Source organism: Biomphalaria glabrata, chromosome 4 (assembly GCF_947242115.1).
Source record: "Biomphalaria glabrata chromosome 4, xgBioGlab47.1, whole genome shotgun sequence".
NCBI classification, from domain to species: Eukaryota; Metazoa; Mollusca; class Gastropoda; family Planorbidae; genus Biomphalaria; species Biomphalaria glabrata.
The window spans coordinates 15,199,839-15,220,708 of record NC_074714.1 but is presented as its reverse complement, the minus strand read 5'-3'; the positions used below and the strand labels follow the sequence as shown (position 1 = coordinate 15,220,708).

General features: G+C 36.1%; 1 protein-coding gene across 4 annotated transcripts; it reads left to right on the top strand.

Moving 5' to 3' along the window:
- The first annotated feature begins 318 nt into the window (after window positions 1-318).
- On the top strand, window positions 319-19,775 carry LOC106066356 (uncharacterized). 4 transcript variants are annotated; one of them, XM_056028236.1, is made up of 8 exons: window positions 319-396; window positions 5,953-6,033; window positions 9,722-9,836; window positions 11,755-11,778; window positions 12,908-12,992; window positions 13,967-14,091; window positions 15,512-15,538; window positions 16,363-19,775. In XM_056028236.1, exons 3-8 carry the CDS (start codon window positions 9,776-9,778, stop codon window positions 16,458-16,460), a joined length of 420 nt encoding a protein of 139 aa, XP_055884211.1. In that variant the 5' UTR covers window positions 319-396; window positions 5,953-6,033; window positions 9,722-9,775; the 3' UTR covers window positions 16,461-19,775. The 4 variants fall into 4 exon arrangements, with proteins under 4 accessions (XP_055884211.1, XP_013080802.2, XP_013080804.2 ...); XM_013225348.2 differs by lacking the exons at window positions 319-396; window positions 5,953-6,033 and adding an exon at window positions 6,040-6,127; XM_013225347.2 differs by lacking the exons at window positions 319-396; window positions 5,953-6,033 and adding an exon at window positions 7,095-7,270.
- The last annotated feature ends 1,095 nt before the right edge of the window (window positions 19,776-20,870 follow it).

Genomic DNA, 20,870 nt, shown 5'->3' with positions numbered 1-20,870 from the left:
ACAAAATCCCATAAGACGTTACTGCCTGATTTCTTTCATGTGCCACCAGAGACTGGTCTCTGTAGGTCCATTTGACACGAAATACGTTCGGGGAAATGGGTCATTACACGCGTGTGTTTTATTTAGACTAATAAAACAAAATGATTCAAACTTATACTTAAAATTAGAAATTGTTTCACTTGATACAGTTGTATGTTTTAATTCAGGATATATCAATACTTGGACCTGATCCAGACATTCTAAGAGAACTATCTTCGAATAAGAGAAAATGGCCAGAAGACATGAAAGATTTCAGTCCGTCACACCTCATCACACATAAAACGCCCGGCAGTGACTATGCCGAGAAGTGGTGTCAGGCCGAAGAATTCGTCTCTGGATGGAAATACCATGGCCGAGGTTGTAAATAGTTATATTAACATAGTCAATTACTTGAGATGAAAGTTAATATGCATACAGGAGATGAGACCAGGCGCTAACAGGTACAAACAGATACAATTGTACTTTATTAAATATGTACGCCTTGGCTTTGTAAATCTTCAGAAGTTCTTATGAAAATAAGATTATGAAGTCATTGCGTACAGCCTCCTCAAAGACAAAGTAGGTAACATTGCGCAGAGTAGGACGGAACACTGTTGTATTGGGACATACTTTGCTGGTTCCGTCCGAACTATGATTCCCGATACCGTCACTGTGGAGAGGCTATGAAGCATTATGCCGTACGGCCTAGTTTCTTGCCATAGTATTGGGGAAGGACAGGGCCGGACCTAACAATAGCGAGGCACTATGCGAAACTATTTGCGCGAGGCCCAGTCTGGTAGGGATAAGGATAATAAGTGAAAAGTAAGATCTTGTTTTGGAAAATAAATTCGTCTTTCATTCTTTACTAAGTACAATATCATGATTAAATTAACTTTACAAGCCTTGTGTGTAGAGAAGTCATACAGTATATCTCTAAATCATGTTTCCTACATAGATCACGCTCAAAATCAATAGCAATATTGCCAAATTTTTCATCTATCTTCGTGAATTGTTGACCTCAAGTAATTGAATGACACCTTAATATGATATTTTTGTCTGTTATTTTAAGATTGGTATGAATTTAGGAAAGTTCCACGAGCCCGTGGAAAATCATTAGGCCGCGGGAAACCCTGTAATATAAGTTATTATTATTCAATTAAATAATATACACCTAGAATTAGCGCGGGGTCTTTGAAAGTGCGAGCCCACTGGGGCCGCATAGATTGTAGTGGCCTAAGACCTGCCCTGCGGGATGATTAGTCCTTTCTGCTCTGTTCCCATTCTTAGTTCATCCCAAGTAACATCGTGACGAGGTGGATTACACACGTCAATGCTTTCATTATTACATGTTTTATTATTATACTAGTTCTTTTTACAAAGCTTATATCCGTCTGTTGGTCTAGAAGGCATTTTAAACACGTCATTTTTCCCATTTCTTGTGTTTGTAAAAAAATGTTTTGTTTGTAAAATGTTTTCCATGTTTCGAATGTTCCTTCAGAGTTGAAGATACTTTACTTCCTAGTCCAAACCTCGAAGCAGGACGTTTTGGCGCCGCCGTTTTGGCGACGCCGTTTTGGCCCCGCCGTTTTGGCGCGAAGGTCGTTTTGGCGCGAGCCGTTTTGGCGACGGGACGTTTTGGCGCGAAATACATTATGTACGTTTATTGTATTATTTCTTTTAAAAGAATTATTCATATCTATGTTTTGCATGAGTGTTTGTGTTACGACATATTTTTCACGTACTAAATGTGTTTGTTTTTCACATCATTTTCTTTAATAAACATTTTGGCTTGTGTATGTGTGTTTATTAAGAGGCACACTTTTATTTTCAAAAATGTTTTTTAAGATATTACTTTAAAATTAAAAACAAATATCGCGTTAGAGAGGGGAGGGGTGGAGGAAAGAGTATATACAAGGAGTGAAATGTGAGCAGAAGAGAATTCAGGAATCTGATTATTATAGGCCAATATTCATGAAATAAGCAAAACCTTTATAATTAAAAAAAAAACAGTTCGCTGAACGGTGTTAGAATTCATACTATACATACAATATTATGGTAGAGTGAAACATGGGCGTAGCCAGGATTTTTTTTCGGGGGGGGGGGGGTTTTGGGGGGTGAATTTTTTTTTTCTCCCACCCACCGACCCCCCCCCCCCCACCCCCCGCGAAAAAAAAATTATATATATTTATGTGTGTGTGTGTGTGTGTACATAATCTTTATTACATTCTGACCCTTCATTCTTTCGGAAGACGTTTATTGTGCCCTAGAATAGGTTCTTCCATGAGTTAGTGAAAAAATTGTAGATTCCCCGACATTACTAGCAAAGGGGTCTGGGGGAGCGCTAGGAGCTCCCCTAGCGCGGGGCGAAGCCCCGCCGCCAAGCACTATTTCTGATATTGAAAACCAACAAAATGTATTCTGAGGTATCTAAAGTGCATTTTCCTGCTATTAAAAAGTTCTATTTAAAAAACCTAATGTGCTATTCTTACTGACTTAGACCCTCCCTCGTCGTTCGGTGCATTTGCCATCAAGCTGTTTCCATAAAATTGTGGTCTCCCCGCCATTACTAGCAAGGGGTCTGGGGGATCGCCAGGAGCTCCACAGCGCTGGGCGAAACCCCGCCGCCAAGCACTATTTCTGATATTGAAAACCAACAAAATGCATATTCTGAGGTATCTACAGTGCATTTTCCTGCTATTAAAAAGTTTTATTTCAAAAACCTAATGTGCTATTCTTACTGAATTAGACCCTCCCACGCCGTTCGGAGCATTTGACGTCAAGCAGTTTCCATAAAAATCTGTCTCTGGTAATGTCTGAAGCCTCTTCCCACTTACCATGAGGACCTCCATGAATGAATGGCGTCAAGTTGTACTAGGATATCATTGCAACTCTTCTTATGCGTAATTCATTTTGTCGGAGAACATGTCCCGCAAACTTCATGCGTCGTTCTCTCACAATCTTACTAAGGGGTCGACTCCCAGTTCGGCATAGGATTTCATTGATTTAGATCCGATCTCTATAACTGACTCCTGAAATCTGTCTAAGCCATCTTTGTTGAGCTATATTTAGTGTTTTTCGATTTCGGTAGATGACTATTCACTGCAGTTTATTAATTGAGCCCTGCCACTGGTAAAAATGTGTAACCTCTCTTGAATACGCTCTTGGAATTAAGTGACTGTAGTTTGCATTTAGATTTTATATCGAAAAGAGAAGTTTTATCGTCAAAATCTTCTGTTGGGGGTTTTCCACCTCAAAATGCTCTGTAGGGGGATCTTAGACTCAAAACCATCTGGAGGGGTTTTAAACTTTAAAAAAAAAAAAGCCATCTGTAGAAGAAACTCAAAACCCCCGATTGGCTTGTCTACGCTCAAATAATTTTAGTGTGTAATTTGTTTTTTTTTTATATTGAAGATGTATTTTTAGCACCAAACCCCTCTGAATGGGGGTTTAAACTCAAAACCCCTTTCGGCAACGCTTATAGCATTTTGAGTGCGTAATTTGCTTTTTTTCTTACACTGAAGATGACGGGGGGTTTAAACTCAAAACCCCTTTGACTACGCTCATAGATTTTAGAGTGAGTAATTTTCTTTTATTTATATTGAAGAGGTACTTTTTAGCTTCAAACTCCACTTGAGGGGAGTTTAAACTCAAAACCCCATAGACTACACTCATAACATTTTTAGTGTATAATTTGCTTTTTTTTTATTATTAAAAAGAGGTATTTTTTACAAGTGGGGTTAAAACTCAAAACTGAGTCAAAACCCATTTAGCTACGCTCATAACATTTTGAGTGCGTAATTAGCTTTTTTTTATATTAAAGAGGGGGGGTTATCGTAAATTTTAGACGGGGTTTTAAAATCAAAATCTTCCTTAACTGTGCTCTTGGAATTAGGTGATTTTCGTTTGCATTTTTTTTTTGTTTTGTTTTATAGAAGAGGGGGAGTTAACTGCAAAAACCCCAGGTAGGGGGGTTAAAACTCAAAACCCCTGGTAGGGGGTTTTAAACTCAAAACCCCTAGTAGGGGTTTTTAAACTCGAACCGCTCTGGTAGGGGTTTTAAACTCGAACCCCCCTGGTAGGGGTTTTTAAACTCGAACCCCCCTGGTAGGGGTTTTTAAACTCGAACCCCCCTGGTAGGGGGTTTTAAACTCAAAACCCTTTTGGTTGTGCTAGGGCAAGTGATGGTTTAGTATTAAAATTTCACCTAAAATAAACAAAATCAAAGCAAAAAATCAATCACTAAATTCCGACCCCCCCCCCCCAAGAACCCCCCCCCCCTGGCTACGCCCATGGAGTGAAATAAACATTGTTATAAAAGCTACGTGCTTATTAAATTATCGTCAAATGATGTCTCGCGCCGAAACGTCCCGTCGCCAAAACGGCGGCGCCAAAACGTCACGTACCGTCCAAACCTCCCGCAGGACGACGGGGGATGGGAGCGGACAGGGTTTGAACCCAAGACCATCGATAAGTGTGAACGACAGTCAAGCGCGCAAACCGCAAGACCAGACTGCCATTCTCGGATCAAGTTAACCTTTGCACAATTGTGAATTGTTCTAAACAAAACACAAGCCAATCAAACCAATTAGATCTACTTTATTACGTAGTGGTTATTAATAATTAATTTCATTTCATATTGAAAAGGGGAAAATAATTGTAGATGTGGAGTTTTTCCCTTAGAAAAGTTTTATATTTTAAATAGTTTTTTTATTTTACTTATTTCTATTCCTTTTATCTCTTCCTCTCTTCCTCTCTCTGTCTCTCTCTCTCTCTCACTCACACACATACACACACTATCTCTCTTTCGCACATTTTCGTTAATCCCCCATCAATATAAAACTCTGCACTTGGACTGTATCTCTAGAGCTAGTCATGAAGTGAATCTGTCTTGACTTTCACTCTACTATCATATACTATAGATACGCATCATTCTTTTTAAATAAATAATACAGTGAACGTAAATGATGGGATTAAAACATTTCGCGCCTAAACGTCCCGTGTGCAAAAACGGCTGCGCCAAAACCACCATCGCTCCAAAATGACTTCGCCAAAACGGTCGATGATGATTAGGTTGAACACGTTTTAAAGGGAGGAAAAGAGAATACAATGATAAGAAAAACTACAAGGATAAAGTTAATTACAAAAGGTAATGTTTATAAAATCTCCTTAGATGTGACATTGTTTTTAAACCTAGCTCAATCCAGTGATACCAAAGTACGTTTAGGTTTTAAGTTTTATTTTGGTCGTCTTCGTCTTTGATCAAAAGTTTTCCTATGAATCTCAAATGCCAACGTCTATACAACGAAGTTATTAATAGTTTTAACTTTGTGAATCCTTCAAACTTAAAAAAGAAGATGCTATAATCTTAGCAACAAACTGTTCAGAATGTAAAAAAGGAACATTTTGGCGCAGCCCATTTGGCGCCAAGATCATTTCGCGGGGCACAATCTGTCACTCAATGTTTTAGCCAAAACGAATTTCACCATCCCATTTGAGTTGTCTTTCTTATAATGTTATCCTGTTTTGTTTTGTGTAAGCTTCCACTTCAGAGTTTTTAAGTCGTTTGACACTTTTTGTTTTCTGAATTTCCTTAAACAATAGATATAAAGTTCTACTTTAAGACAATGCGGTCTATAGGGGAGATGATGTAAAGGTCATAAATTTCTGTGGCCCACGATTAATGAGAGTGTCATGTGACCAGCACAATGACCGTCCACCTTTACTTTTCCCCAACTAATGTCATGCACCCATTAGAGCTGGGTGGACTCAGAGGCGCCGTAAAAATCCCGAAATTAAAATTCCCTGTCTTCACAAGGATTCGAACCCAGGACCCTTCGGTTCGGAAGCTAAGCGCTTTACCACTACCCCCACCCCAACAGCGCCATCTATAAATATGACATAATATTTATATTTATATCCATTATTTTCCAACAGGCGTGTATTGCAGAACTCGAGAAGCAGAGCCAAGACTTGGAGTGTCTCATATGTCTTGATAAAGTCTTTGAGAGGGAAACGGTGAATAGATTAGAAATCCTAGAAACTGCTGACACTGCTTTTGTCTACGCTGTTTAGATCTGTGACGTAAAAATAAGGCCATGGCCACTTACAAGTACAGAATTTGTTTTGTCCAAATTTAGACAAATTAATTATATAAACTATTGGAGATTTAAGTGGCTGATAAAATGCTACGCAATGAGATATTGTTTTGCTGATAGCTCATTAAATTTGTTTTATTTAGCAACGAGGGGCATGTAATTCTTTCTTGACTAAAGGCTCTAAAGAGGAAAATTAGAGATTATTGCCACTCAAAGGACCAACGCGTGAAGAAGATATTTAGCAAATGTAATTTAAAAAGCATCAAATGTTATTAGAAAAACTTGCCTGGAAATGTCAGACAAGTGTAAAGCGTATGTTGCTTCTTTGAAAGAAAAACAATAACTTCCCACCAGTTTAGTGTCAATCAGGCAAGCGCTACTTGCGTAGAAATTTCCTGAAAAACTTAACAATCTAAAGGATTCGGTGATTAATATGATTAACTCCATTTTAGCTTTTTGCTACCCCCAATTAGAAGATTGTTAGTTCGAGAGTAAGTATGCAGGTCTTCTGCGGCATTAGAAAGTTTATTCGTTATCGATAGGAAACGTTTTAAAACATTTCGCTTCACTGTTTACTGAACTAAAATATTTGTTTCTTGAGAAGAGTAGTAGCCATGTTGTAATCCAAAACTCTGGTACAACAACTTCATCGTGAGTTACAAGTAAAGCTCTAAGACTAAGACTAAGACTAAGACTGCTTTATTGATCCTTACGGAAATTTGTTGTGATTACAAGGACTCGTTTCTCATATAAAGACAACACAACAGAAAAATACACATAAATACAACAGACAACATAAAGAGTTCATTAAAGAGTTCATGGTGCTTGGTGAATTAGTGTGGGAACTATCTTTAACTCTCATGGTCTGTTTACTAAGCTGGTATGTATCAAAAGTGTGTGTCCTATTTTTGTATAGTCTATATCCCGTAAACAAACCAATAGCAGTTCTGGTTGGCGATCCTTTATCCGGGAACAGACACAACAGGATGTCAATGTGGGATGGTATGCGTCTGTATTTAATCAGCACACATAAGCCAACGTCAATTATAAAATACATTTTTCGAGCTATCAATAGCTGGATTTCTGTGTAATTACGATGTTTCTGTGACAATAAATTAAAGTTTTGGTTTTAAACACATGTTAGGTATACATTTCAAGTAAGTTTCAATTTTTTATTTATATTATTCTTAATCTTAATTCCTATTCTACATAAATCCATTCTTTGCAAAAAAAAAAAAATGTTTATTAGTGTCCACAGGGCCGCCGCTACCTATTGTTCAATGTGTGCATTGCACGCATGCGGCCGAATGTAAGGGGCGGCCAAATCATTATTTCAAGATTTATTTTTTTTTAGTCTTATAATAATAATAAAATTACTAAAATATTTTATTTAAATTCTAATTATTCCATTACCCTTTGAAAACTTCCAGAGGGGGGGGGGGGGTTGGGGGGGGGGGGAAGACGATATTCATACAATAAGATATTTTGGAAAGTTTACAAAGAAAAAAAAAGCGGCCCGAGATAGATTCCCATGGGTTTTTCCATAAGCGCCGACTCCCCCTGGCCTTGAATTTTCGCGATTTGTTTGCAATATTTGTTTCCAATTGAATAGCCCGCCCTGTAAGTAGATCTAGTAATTAGAAAGTCAATTTTAAAACATTGTCACTTTTATTTGACATGGCTATTAGTTGAAAGTAGAATATTTTTGGCCGATTATAGTGTGTAGATGTAGGTCTACAATAAGTTCATTTGTGTTCCAGTTTAAAATAAATTTTAATTATCATCTTTTAGTAGTAAGTTTCTCAAACTTTATGTCCTCCCCGAAGTGGGGGAGGGGCCGAGTACCTTTAATTGGGAGGGGGGCGCAACTTCCTGACAAAAGGGGGTGTGTGTTTCCTAGGCGGCAGTAAGAAGAGGTTAAGCGATTTTTTGGTGGTTATGCTTTGAGAATGATGAATTTAGCGTAGTGCATATGTGAAACGGCAGACAATCTTGAGACATGAAAGTGTTAAGACGTTGTTTTGTGGTGAGCTAGAGTTCGTTTAAATATCAGCTTATTTCATTAATATTACATCTCAATCTCAAGTTAAATATGTGAATAGTGTAATAACAGTTAGAAGTTTCTTCAAGTTATTTAAAGTTTATTTAGTCAAAATATAAAAAGCCTTTATTGTTTCAATTGTAATAGCTGTTTGTACCGACAAACCAACGACTAACAACAAGGAGAAGGGACGTCGAAAAAAATGTTTTATTTTCAGTGTAACGTATCTGAATATTAGTAAAATCACATGTTTAAAAATTTAAATATATTAAGTAGGAGATTTCGTTTTATCTTCTAATAAGACCTTGTTAAATGTAGACAGCTTTTTGCGAGGCGCGTATGCAACAATATGGGTCAAAAAGTTTTGAAGAACATATTTTAAAACATCTCCACTAGTGTGATTCTTCTGGATTTTTTGTCTCAGAATAGTCGAGTTTCTTCAGTGTATTGCACTTTATTATACTGACGACTTTTGTGTGGGAAAAAAAAACGTCCGCTACAGAGACGTCTTACTTAACAGGAAAAATATTTTTAAAAAGAAGTAAGAGCGCAATATGTAGGCCTACCTAGAATGTCCCTCGCATAATACTATTGGCCAGGGCTGCCTCTTTATTATAAGATTTAATATGGCCCTCGACTTTTTTTTTTATTAGGATGAACAGTGCGTTCTGAAAGAAAACACATCAATATTAGCCTTTTTAAAATGCTCTCTTTTTACTAAGAAAAAAGGCCAGAATACGCTTAGCGCCGAGACCCGCCGGGAATTAAACCCCTTGCCGACTTAAGCGAAAACGTGCCGCATCTTTAATCCTATCGCCATGAAGAAACTTTTACAACGATTAAAATTTATGTAGGCAACACTTTTACTGTGTAAATAATGTCCATATTTTTTGGAGAAATGTCATTTCCTAAATTTGGATTCTATACATAGTGTTACAAAATTTAAATAAAAAATAAAACCTAAATATTGTGCTATAATTAAGACTATGTTTCTTTTCTTTTTCATTACATTCTTTAAAAAAATGCAAAGTTAAAATTGAAAATAAAACATCTTAGAGGAAATGGGGATACGACAACGATGCGAATATGAAATAAAAAGGAATCGTCTGCAAAAATAGATTTAAATCAAAGAGCGCTTTAGGTACAGTGTCACGCAAAAAAAAAGGGGGGGGGGCGGCATTTTTAAAATTTTGCACGCAGGCGGCCAAAACCCTCGCGGCGGCCATGAGTGTTGAATAAAAGTATAAATAGAAATGTATAAAGGGGACTAATTCAACTTATACCGCCATATCAGTCAAATACTAATTCTTTCCCTTGTTCGAGATACCTAACAAAATAACTCATTATGAATGGGTAATGAATTAATTTTTTTAATTTTTTTTTTATTGATTCTTTTTCTATTTTTTTTTTTGGTCTTGTAAAAGAAATAATTGTGCAAACACTTAGCTTGATCTGAGATTGAGTGTGGGAGGAATTACGTGTAAAAACATTTACAAGACAGACAGACAGAAAGAGTAAGACAGTAATTAAAATAAGCTTTGTAAAAATTATTCTTTTTTTTTTCCAGATATCAACCTAAATCTTAGTCCTAGTATTTGACGCTAATCTCCACTACGAAATAATGTCTCTTAATGACCTTTTTCTATTATGTTTTTTTCTCTGCTTTTACGGATTCTCTGAAGGTAAGTTGAAGTTGAAATGACGTTATGTTCAAAATTTGAGGAACAAAATTTCGAATCTAAACTATATTAGGGACGCTATTCTAAAACTATTCCGATTCCATTTATTTCAAATTATAAAAATTAGTTAGTGCTTCAAGTGCAAGACATTAGAAACATTGAACACTTCTATTAAGTGCACAAATATTCGTGTACAGCTCGAATTAACACTCCTAATTTCTGTACACAGAAAGCTTAAATAAGTTAGCTATTGAAAGTTAACATAGATCAGAATCTTTCATTACTTCAATAGTTCCATTAAACATATTTTGCATACGCCATATCACAATTCCTATACGCAAAAAAATCATTGAAGTTATGCCATCCTTATATGTGCTATGTAACAATAATTAAATTATATTAAGCGATTATTAACCTATTTTATTTAAATGTTGGATGATGGTTTGGGCTAGATAAAGACATGGGTCCATTTACTTCTTGAACGCTATTAAAGATTTTCAGAGAGATCAAATTGCTTTATCACAGTATTTGTTTTACACTTCTTAAATTATGGTGTAGTCTTCATGTTAAAATCTTTTTGTTGATAAGACTCCCAAGATCTGAAGCGAAACGCAATACTGTACTTAAATTGTTTAAGACCTTTACAACTTACAACTATTCACAATTAATAGTAACCAATACGGGAGGCTCCTCATTGGGGAAGAAAACCAGTTACATGTGTATTGTTAAGTTATGTAAGTTCTGTTATATTAAGTACTACATTTACATACAAAAAAATCCTATTTTTTTAAAGAGATAAAATCTATTTAGTATGCATATAAGTTGGATATAATTTTAAACAGCAATGAATAAGTAGTTTTTAATATTATCGCCTGAACGGTAACATCAAATATCAAACATAGAACACTTAAAGCAATGGAAATGTTTTTTTTCCGGAATTCTACAATAGAGGAATAAGAGATTGACCCTTTTCAAAACAATTAGATCAATTAGATATTCATTATAAGACATCCATTAGGCCAGGTTCACATCTAACTTCACATTCTCTTTCAACTATCCTTTTGTCTGCTGACTTTCATTCTGATAATATTGAAACCTGCTCTTTATCTACCTGGGTGGGCCACTTGGGGGGCCGATTTTCAGTTTTTGTTTCAACAGAAACGGTCTTTGTATTCTTGTTTTTAGTGTGTTTATTAATACCAGTAATACCCAATCCACGACCCAGGGCTACATCTGACCATTAAAGCGGTGCATCCGTATGCCCAAACACAAGCACACGGTGATTTCGTCTGTCGAATCTGTCCGAATATTTTCACACAGTGCATAAAAAAAAAGTTCCCCGTTAAGACCTTGTGGTCTATAGGGCAGATGATGTAAAGGTCATCTGTTTCTGTGGTTTACGGTTAACGGGGGTGTCATGTGTCCAGCACAACGACCAACCGCCTTTACTTTTCCCCAACTAATGACAGGTACCCATTAGAGCTGGGTGGACTCAGAGGCGCCCTAAGATCCCGAAATTAAAAATCTTCTCCAGGATTTGAACCCGGGACCCTCGGTTCGGAAGCCAAGCGCTTTACCACTTACCACCACGCCTCCCACACTGTGCATACGGCGGTCCAAACATTTGCGCATAATGCACAATGAAGCCCTCATATCTTTTGTGTGTTAACGCGACCAGTACCACGTGTGAAATACATGTATGTGGCCTCCTTTACTGACCACCACTGATGTAGACTAATCTCTTTGTCACCTCAGCCTCTGCAGACGACTAAGCTAAATCTTATGAGTAGTTAAAACTTTTCTTAGTACACGTGAACCAGAAACAATATCGTTCGGTACGTTTTGACAATTATACACATTTAAGTACGCTCTAGAGTCTAGAAGGAATACAATATCTCATTGTATCTTTTTGTATTTACAGTACATTCTGAAGAGCCCTCGAGAGGTAAGTCATGTTTGTGTATTTGTTTATGCATGATAGTTGTCAATAATATCAGAAGTATAGTGCTCGTCCATCGTAACATGATGATGACCACTTTTGTCATCTAGTTGGGTAGTGGGCTTTACAATGCATCTATGTTCTTTCTCGTTTTGCCTGTAAGAGGTGGTCGGCTGCTCACTGGGCACACTCTTCCACTTGGAGCTTGTGAATGTTGACTTGATTTTCTTCTTTTGCGCTTTTCTTCTATCAAGGCTGTCCACTCACAACAGGGTGCTACGATGCTGCATCATTTGCTCCCGTCTCCCAGGTGGCATGGTCCGTTGAAGGTTCTCAGAGAGGCTTGAGGGTGTTCGAAAAGGGTTTACTTTGACCCCCTTGTGCTTGCTTTCTGTCCGTTTAGCTGGCTGTAAATGAGCCTTTTGGGAATGCGGGACTCGTTCTTTCTGTTGACTTTTCTTTCACGTCGCAACTATAATGTACTTATTATTACTGAGACTTTAGAGATCGTGAATTAATTAAGTATGCAAAATATTTCATTTTTCAAAAACATTTCTCTTCTTTCATTTTATTTTATTGGGAAGAAGGGCGGAAGGAGGGCTGACGATTGGCATTACTGCCCATTATCTGCATTCACATTGATCATATTTATAATTTTGTTTCATTAAAAAAAAATAATAATAATCCAACCTAAGATTAAGCAAATAGCGAGGTTTAATTTATTTTAAAAAAAAAGACATTGTACGACTGGGAAAAATTGGTAGACTTTAGAATTTAGTCAAAATAAAGCCATTATTTTCTCAGACTTCTATTTTCCCAAATATTTTGATTAATAACGTGAATATTACTATTATTTATCTATTATTATTGTTATTGTTTATATTATTATTATGATAACTTCTTCGTTAGGGCTAAGCTACTATGAAAAAAAAAATTTTAATACAAAAAAAAAAAAAAGAACCAAAACATCATACAAAGAAATCTGAAAATTAATTAAAAAAGAAGAAAGTTAAATTGACTTCTAATTAAAGTTTGTTTTTAAACCATAAAACTGTAGTAAAATATCGTTTAGCCCCTTGATAACAAATTCCAAAAATCGAGTTTTCTATGAGCTTTGTATTTTATTTTCATAAAGGTTGTGTTCGTGGCCGCTTAATTTGCTTGAATGACGCTACTGTCAATGCTGCAGCAGGCTTTCTAGATGCAGAAATACTTTGTCAGTAAGTAAACATTTGCCTTATAACTCATGTGAAAAAATTCGTACCGCTAACACTTTGTTTTATTGCCCATATGAAAGACATGTGTGTCGCTAATACTTTGTGAGATGGATCATGTGTAAAAATGTGTTGCTAAAACTTTATCTTATATGGGTCATGTAGAAAACAATGTGCGACTTTTTGACTTAGTCTGTGCATTCTTTTACCATCCAATGGATTTATTATAGACCACGCTCAGTCATCTAATATTATTTTCTATAATTTCTATTAACTTTTTGATTGTAAAGAGTAAAGGTTTAAAGGGCAGATGATGTATAGGTCCTCTATTTAGGTGGCCTACGGTTAACGAGGGTGTCATATGGCCAGCACAATGACCAAAAGCCTTTAGTACTTCCTAAGTAATGTCAGGAACCCATCAATCAGAGGCGCTCTAAGTATCCCGAAAATTAAACATCTTACTCTTCACCATGGGATCCCTTTTTAGGAAACTTAGATCTTTACCACTTGTTGATAGTTTCAGAAAAAACTTACCACAGTAACTGTTTTTATCTAAAATATTTCAGATAAGATTACCTATCTTTATCGACACGATTGACTTATTCAACCTACTTGTTCAATCTTTCACTTATATACTTTCAATTTTTGTTTTTTGCTTTACTTTCCCTAACTAATGTCAGGTACCCATTAGAGCTGGACGGACCCAGAGGCGCCCGAAGATCCCGAAATTAAAAATCTCAGTCTTTACCAGGATTCGAACCCCGGTCTCCGGTTCGGAAGCCAAGCGCTTTACCGCTCAGCCACCGCGCCTCAAAACAAAATTATATATATATAAAATTCACTGACGCTATTTTTCTTCGCGACTTATTTTACGTGCATCATTTCTAGTCTCGTCATGTCTTTAAGTCACTCTCTCTCTTTTGTCTCACATTTTGTTTCTCAACTCAAAGATAAAATATTTTCTTGTATTCGTTTTGAAGAGCCAAGAAAACCTTTATTCAGTGCATGACGATGCCAAGGTGTCCAGAAGGTTACAAAGAAAGGTCTAATTCTGAAATTGTCGAGGATATGGATAAGATATTAAGAACGAGGAGATACCCTTGTCGTAAGTAGCAACATTTAGTCATTTATCTTAACTTATATAGTACATATAGGCGTAGTGGCTGAGGGGTACAGTGCTTGGCTTCCGCAGCAAAAGGTTCCGGCTTGGAATCATGGTGAAGACTGTGATTTTTAATTTAGGGATCTTTAGGGCAATGCTTAGCCCACCAAGCTCTAATAGGTTTCTGATATGAGTTGAGTAAAGGAAAGCCTGTTAGTCGTTGTGCTGGCCACTTAACACCCTTATTACCGTGCGCCACAGAAACAGATAACTTTACATCAATAGCCCTATAGATCGCAAAGTCTGAAATGCAAACTTTACATTACATACACTCCTGACAACAAACAAAAAGATAATTATGCTAGACTTGAATTCATGTTTATATCTAGTCGTGTGTGTTATTTACAGACCTGAGCTCTATTATCTAGTAGTGCGTGTTATTTACAGACCTAAGCTCTATTATCTAGTAGTGCGTGTTATTTAGAGACCTCAGCTCTATTATCTAGTAGTGCGTGTTATTTACAGACCTCAGCTCTATTATCTAGTAGTGCGTGTTATTTACAGACCTCAGCTCTATTATCTAGTAGTGCGTGTTATTTACAGACCTCAGCTCTATTATCTAGTAGTGCGTGTTATTTACAGACCTAAGCTCTATTATCTAGTAGTGCGTGTTATTTAGAGACCTCAGCTCTGTTATCTAGTAGTGCGTGTTATTTAGAGACCTCAGCTCTGTTATCTAGTAGTGCGTGTTATTTAGAGATCTAAGCTCTATTTCCCGTCTGATTAAAGCAACTTATTTGATGCTCTAACATAATCATAATATCAGTATAAAAATATAGCGTGTGTTTGTTTTTACAACAATCATGCTCAATCTGTGGTCAGTGAGACACACGAATCCAGCTCTTGATTTAGTACAATCCTTTTTTTTAAGACTTCTTCTTGTTGTGCATGATAGTGCCGCAGAGAAATCACTTTATTTTCTGAGATGATGCCGTCTTTATTGTAGGAATTTTAACTGTTCATGGCTGTAGTTGTGAAACGTTGACTTTCACTATTACAACTTGAGAACTGTTCAAATAAATAATATATATATATATATATATATATATATATATATATATATATATATATACATGTATAAACTAGCCAAATGTTACCCGCGGCCCGCGGTTCTTAATTTCCGAATCATTGTCGATATAGTCAATGACAGTGTTTTGTAAACAATTAAAAAAGATAATATTGTTATAAGTAAAGCGAATGCGTGAATGTAAAAAAAAGTATGAATGGAGCTATCAAAATATCTAATCAACCTAAATCCATTTATTAAAATAAAAATATTTTCTACCCGAGCTTATATTATTTATATTATAAAATTAAACGAATGATTTTTCCTTATTTATCTTTTTTTTTTTATCTTTTCCAGCTTATACTAGAGAAGACGCTATTGAAGGTATATTTTATTTTTTAAACACTATAAATAATATTTTAAAAAAATTAGATACAACGAACGAATGATTAGTTAGTCATCAATAATTGCTTTTAATGACGAAGACACGTGATAGGCTCTCTCATGTAGACCATTGCGTGGTCTTTTCACTCTGGGTACTAATTGGCCATGTAACAAGCGAAATTCAGTAGAATATTTTAATCTAATCTAAAGTAACACCCTTAGTAAAATCACTAAATTTAGAAAGCCTTTAGGGAAGAAGACTCAAAAGTAAAGTGGCAATTATACATAAAACGTGAAACAATAATCTTCAAATACAAAAACAAAATTTAATAAAAATACTCAGATAGACACAAAGATAAAGGCACATTCCTCTTTCCAAATGCTAGGACAAATTTGTAAAAAAAATGCTCCTTCTTCCCTAGTGCTATTAGAGCATAAAATGGGTTGCCTGAGCCAGCCGTAAAACCGGTGACTTGGCAGAATTTAAGTCATTGGTTTACATGCATGACTAGATGCATGACGCGTAAGAAGTAATCATCTTCTTTTTTGAAGTAACGTCTGTATTATATAAAATAAGTTTACTCGATACATATATATATATTCAGAGCCTAATCTTGGCAAAGCTCTTAAGACATCTCTCAGGGAAGACGGACTAACAGGGATAGAACATAATTCCTCAAGTGGGTTACCCCAGCATGATGTAGCGAGCATATTACTGTTTTTTTTGTACTTTAGATACCATCTATGTATTGAAATGTATTAACTACAGCTAGCTACTATAAATAGAGAAATAAATTGACCAAAGATATATTTATTTTATACAGATATAAAGCGCTTCAACTCTGTAGGAAGTAGGCCAACAGCTTGTTCTCTTAGTGTGATCCTTTCAGGACTTCTGGTACTAGTCCTAAGAAGTCTATAAAATACATTCTTCAGAATACAGGAGATAAAAATAAACAAGGCAAGACTTTTGCAGACTTCGAGAGCTAAGACATTGGTCTTTGTTCAATATCACGTGACTTTGGTTGTGTAAACAATGTCCACTGTGCTTAATACAAATATAGTCCTATTAGATCTTGGTTGATGATTTGTTGGTGAATTGTGAAATAGGCTACAGGTGGCAGATAAAAATGTAATTTGATTTTGTTTTTCCTGTATTAATCCTATACTCTTAAGCGAGCAATTCTTGTATGTATGTATGTATGTATGTATGTATATATATTTATATTTATATATATATATATAAATTTTATTTCGAAAACGGCTCTAACGATTTTCTTTAAAAGTTCACGGTATGTGCATAATAGTGAGAAAAAAATTCTCAACTCATTGGCCACATCGGGAAAACTCAAGGTCGACCGTTATATCGGTTTGAAAATGGCTCATTATCGAAAAATTTATTTTGGCTAGAATGTTTTATGAATGAAATTTTCAATATGACGTCAATGGGAAAAAAAACTTGACACCGCTTACGTCACTAGGCTCACAGCAGTACACTAAGACATTTCTTCGCAAACAAGAAAAAGTTTTAATGATTCAATTGGCGTAATTAAACATTTGCGCACCATCTTAATTTACATTGATCCATTATGAAACTATGGAATAAAAATAATGAAATATCTTTATGTATGATTAGTTATTGTGTTTTAAAGGCTTTATAAATTGTTTACACTTGAATTGCGTACACCCGTAGGTAGCTTTTACTTTGTTATCATTTTGCTGGTGAATTATTGCAATGTGTTTAAGCTTCGAAGTCTGCTGTCCAATACCAAAACGTAGGAAATGGTCATAACACAGCTTATCTATGCCTTACTTGCACAATCAGGGCCGGCCCTAACATTTGCGGGGCCTTATGTGAAAAAAATGAGGATTGCGCGTGGACCAGTAAGGGTAATGATAAGGATAATAAGTGAAAATAAAGATTTTGTATTAGAAAATAAATCGTATTTGTATTACATTTTTATTAAATGAAAGCTGACGATGCCGTTTTTTTATATCACGCGTAGGACTGGCGTTTACCATATTGATTGACACCCCAAAGTGACAATTTTGTCTTTTTAAGGACATTTTTATGAGTTTCAGGAGATTTCCAGGAGCTTCTTGAAAACAAGGAGACCACGGGAACCCTATAATAAATTATAATGGTTTAATTTAATAATGTACACCTAGAATTAGCGCGGGGCTTTTGAACCTTCGGGGTCCACCACTGTGACAGCATAGGCCTAGGGCTGGCCCTGATGATATCCAGCTCGCGGTCAACGAATTTTCATCACGCTGCTGCCTTTTTTTTTATTTGTTAACCTATAAACCTCGGTAAAACAGAAGTCATGTTCCAAAAGTCACCCAATAAAACCTAGTCAGCCCAAAGATCACTGCCATAGACATCCCTTAAAGTGGTAGATAACTTCACATTATCTGGGAAGCATAGTATCAAATGACGCATTGCTTTAAAGAGAGTTTGATATGTGGATAGTCGTGCTTTTGGATGCCTCCAAGCGAGAGTGTGGCGAAATAAATCGCTCGCCTGTCTACAAAAATCAGTGTCAACCAGTATTCTCTCAACCCATCTATGTGGATCTGAGACATGAGTACTTTATAGAAAGCAACTAAGACTTCTTGAATGACTTCATGAAAGGCCACAATACAAACAGCGATATTCTTGCAAAATGGTATGAAATTCGAGTCCGAAGATAAGTGGGGAGTGCAGCCTCAACTGTGACCTACATATTTTGCCACATCCAGGGCAAGCATAACCATTGTCCGCAGGTGGCCGATTTAGATTTTCTTTTCGCCGTCTGCGTTTGTTCTCGGCAGCAGATTTTCTTTTTGTCTCAAATGTGTATCCCGCGGCCTTCGTGAGAGACCTCCAGCTGTCTCGTTCGGAGGCCGCATACAACCAGGTGCTCTCTTCTATGTCAGCCAAGAAAAGTTGACGACTAAGCTGGTCTTTGAAGAATTTCCGTGGAGCGCTTCTGTCACGTCGACCACCTTTTAGCTCACAAAAAAAGACTGCCTTTGGCATTCGTTCGTCTCCCATACGGGATACGTGCCCTACCCAGTGCAACTGTCGGACCATAAGAAGTCCCTCTATACTGTCCATACCGGCGTTGGCAAGGACATCGCTGTTTGTAGTGCGGTCCTGCCACCGTATGTCCATGATGGAGCGCAAGCATCTTTGGTGAAAGCACTCAAGAAGTCTTAGTTTTTTCTGTAAAGTGTCCATGTCTCAGAGCCATAATGAATATACTAATTGCTGTATTAAATGTCATGAAGTAACCATTTTAGAAGTTATACTGCAAAGACTTTCTTACAAGCCTATAATAGCCCAATAGTTCTACATGAAAGAAGCAATGTAAAACGTTAAGACGTGAGCTGTGGTTTTCTATAGGCCTACTATTGGGGGGGGGGGACTTTCTATTCTAATCGCCATGTACAATTACATTGAGAACTGAAAGAACTAAAAAGCAACTCTTCGGATTGATAGTCTTTACCCGATAGTTCATTTTCGCAATTACAAAAATATTCCCAAAATAGCTTCGGGTAAATATCCTTCCTTAACAAATTATTCATCCGAGCGAGGCTCGGTCACCTGATATTAAGACAATAATAGTGCCTGTAATAGTTTGAATCTCTAAACATCTCATGAAATGTTCACTGATATTTCAGTTTTTAAATTTGTTGTTTTTTTAAGCATTGATCCGAACGTACGGGATAATAATGTTAACACTTATATATATATATTAAAATATTAGTTAAAGAATTCTAATGGTCTGCTAGGTACACACTATAAAGTTACAAAAAATTTTTTTTTTAATTTCTCTAATATATCATTCTACAATAAATTCAATATAACAGTAAATCAAAATCAATCAAAAGGCTCTACAATTATTTTTTTCCACATCGGTTCTCAGCCTTTTCGTTACTTTGACCTACACTCTGTCACATTTCAATAACAATGTTTATAATTTATTGGAGACACACAATTGAACAATTCAACAACCATGTACGTGATAGTAAATGTAATTGTAATGTGTGACCCGTTATGTCGCTGTAACCTATTAAACATATCCCTAACATGTCGTATGAACACGCTAGTTGAGAGAAAGGGGGAATAATAAAGTATGATAGGCATATATTAGTGACCAGTTAGACACAAAATACATTGTTATTTGTGTATATTTATCTACTAATACAATGTACTATATGTAAATGTGTAAATAAAAAACAACATATCATTTTCGGTTGTACTTTTATATCTTTTTTTTAGTTCATTCATGTATATGATAGTCCCTCCGTATTCCTTGTTTATTTCTCAACTATCTGGTGTTAATATTTATGAGCGTCTTCCAGTGCACAAATCCCCAAGACATAATCGTTATTGAAGTTTACTTTATTTTAGAACTGCAAATTCCAAAATAAAATTAAAAATTAGTCCAAAGTAATGTCTAAACATTGTCGAAGTTACAGAATGGTAATGTATACGTCAGTGGTGCACAAACAATGTTGGACTCTATAAATCGATTAAAGTTAAAGAGCCGCTGTGGCTGAGTGTTAAAATCAATTGGCTTCCGGATTCGAATCCTGTGATTTTTTGATTCCGCGATCCTTAGAGCAGCGTTGTCCATCCAGATCCAATGAGTACCTGACATTAGCTGGGGAAAAATAAAGGACTAAAATTACGACTCACGTTTCATGAGGCACATTCAATGGTACGGCTGCTTGCTACTTCATTATGCTGAGGAGTTTAAGGATCGGATGGCACCCTGTCAAGAGACTGATACGGCCTGAAGACCTTACTTTGAGCATCAATGATTCACCAAGATTCACATGTGCTAGTGATAACGCTTCATGATTAACATTCTACAAGTCTAGACCATTTCCTCATGAACAAGTAGAAAAACACTTGAGTTTATCATGCTAAGAATCTTCAACATCTTTTTTTCGAAATAGTGAAAATTCTAAAAATGTGTTAATCTAAATTCTACACAGCCTGAGTGGACATTTAATGAATACAATTATTTTGTCTCATCCACTTTTTCTATACATTCTATGTAATGCAGACTTGCTAATGAATTTCAATGTTTATCAAGCAAACGAGACTATTTTGAATGTTTAGGCTATTCTTGGTTTATATGTTTGTCATTTAAGTTCATTTTGTGAAGAGTGTGTGCATTTTCTTTCTATGCAACAAGATAGTATGGAATAGTCAAAAATTTATAGAATTTTTGTGTTACAAATATGTGCTGCTTCAGTAATGAATTAGTATTATACAAAACACCCCCCCACACACACACACACACAACAACTAAACCTTGTATGAAAATTACATGAC

Bases quoted from the DNA above. Each gene is read 5' to 3' on its own strand.
- LOC106066356 (XM_056028236.1), top strand. From the start codon at position 9,776: ATGTCTCTTAATGACCTTTTTCTATTATGTTTTTTTCTCTGCTTTTAC. The intron at 11,779-12,907 runs GTAAGTCATGTT...ATTTTCATAAAG, and splicing joins TTCTGAAGAGCCCTCGAGAG to GTTGTGTTCGTGGCCGCTTA. The intron at 15,539-16,362 runs GTATATTTTATT...TATTTTATACAG, and splicing joins TAGAGAAGACGCTATTGAAG to ATATAAAGCGCTTCAACTCT.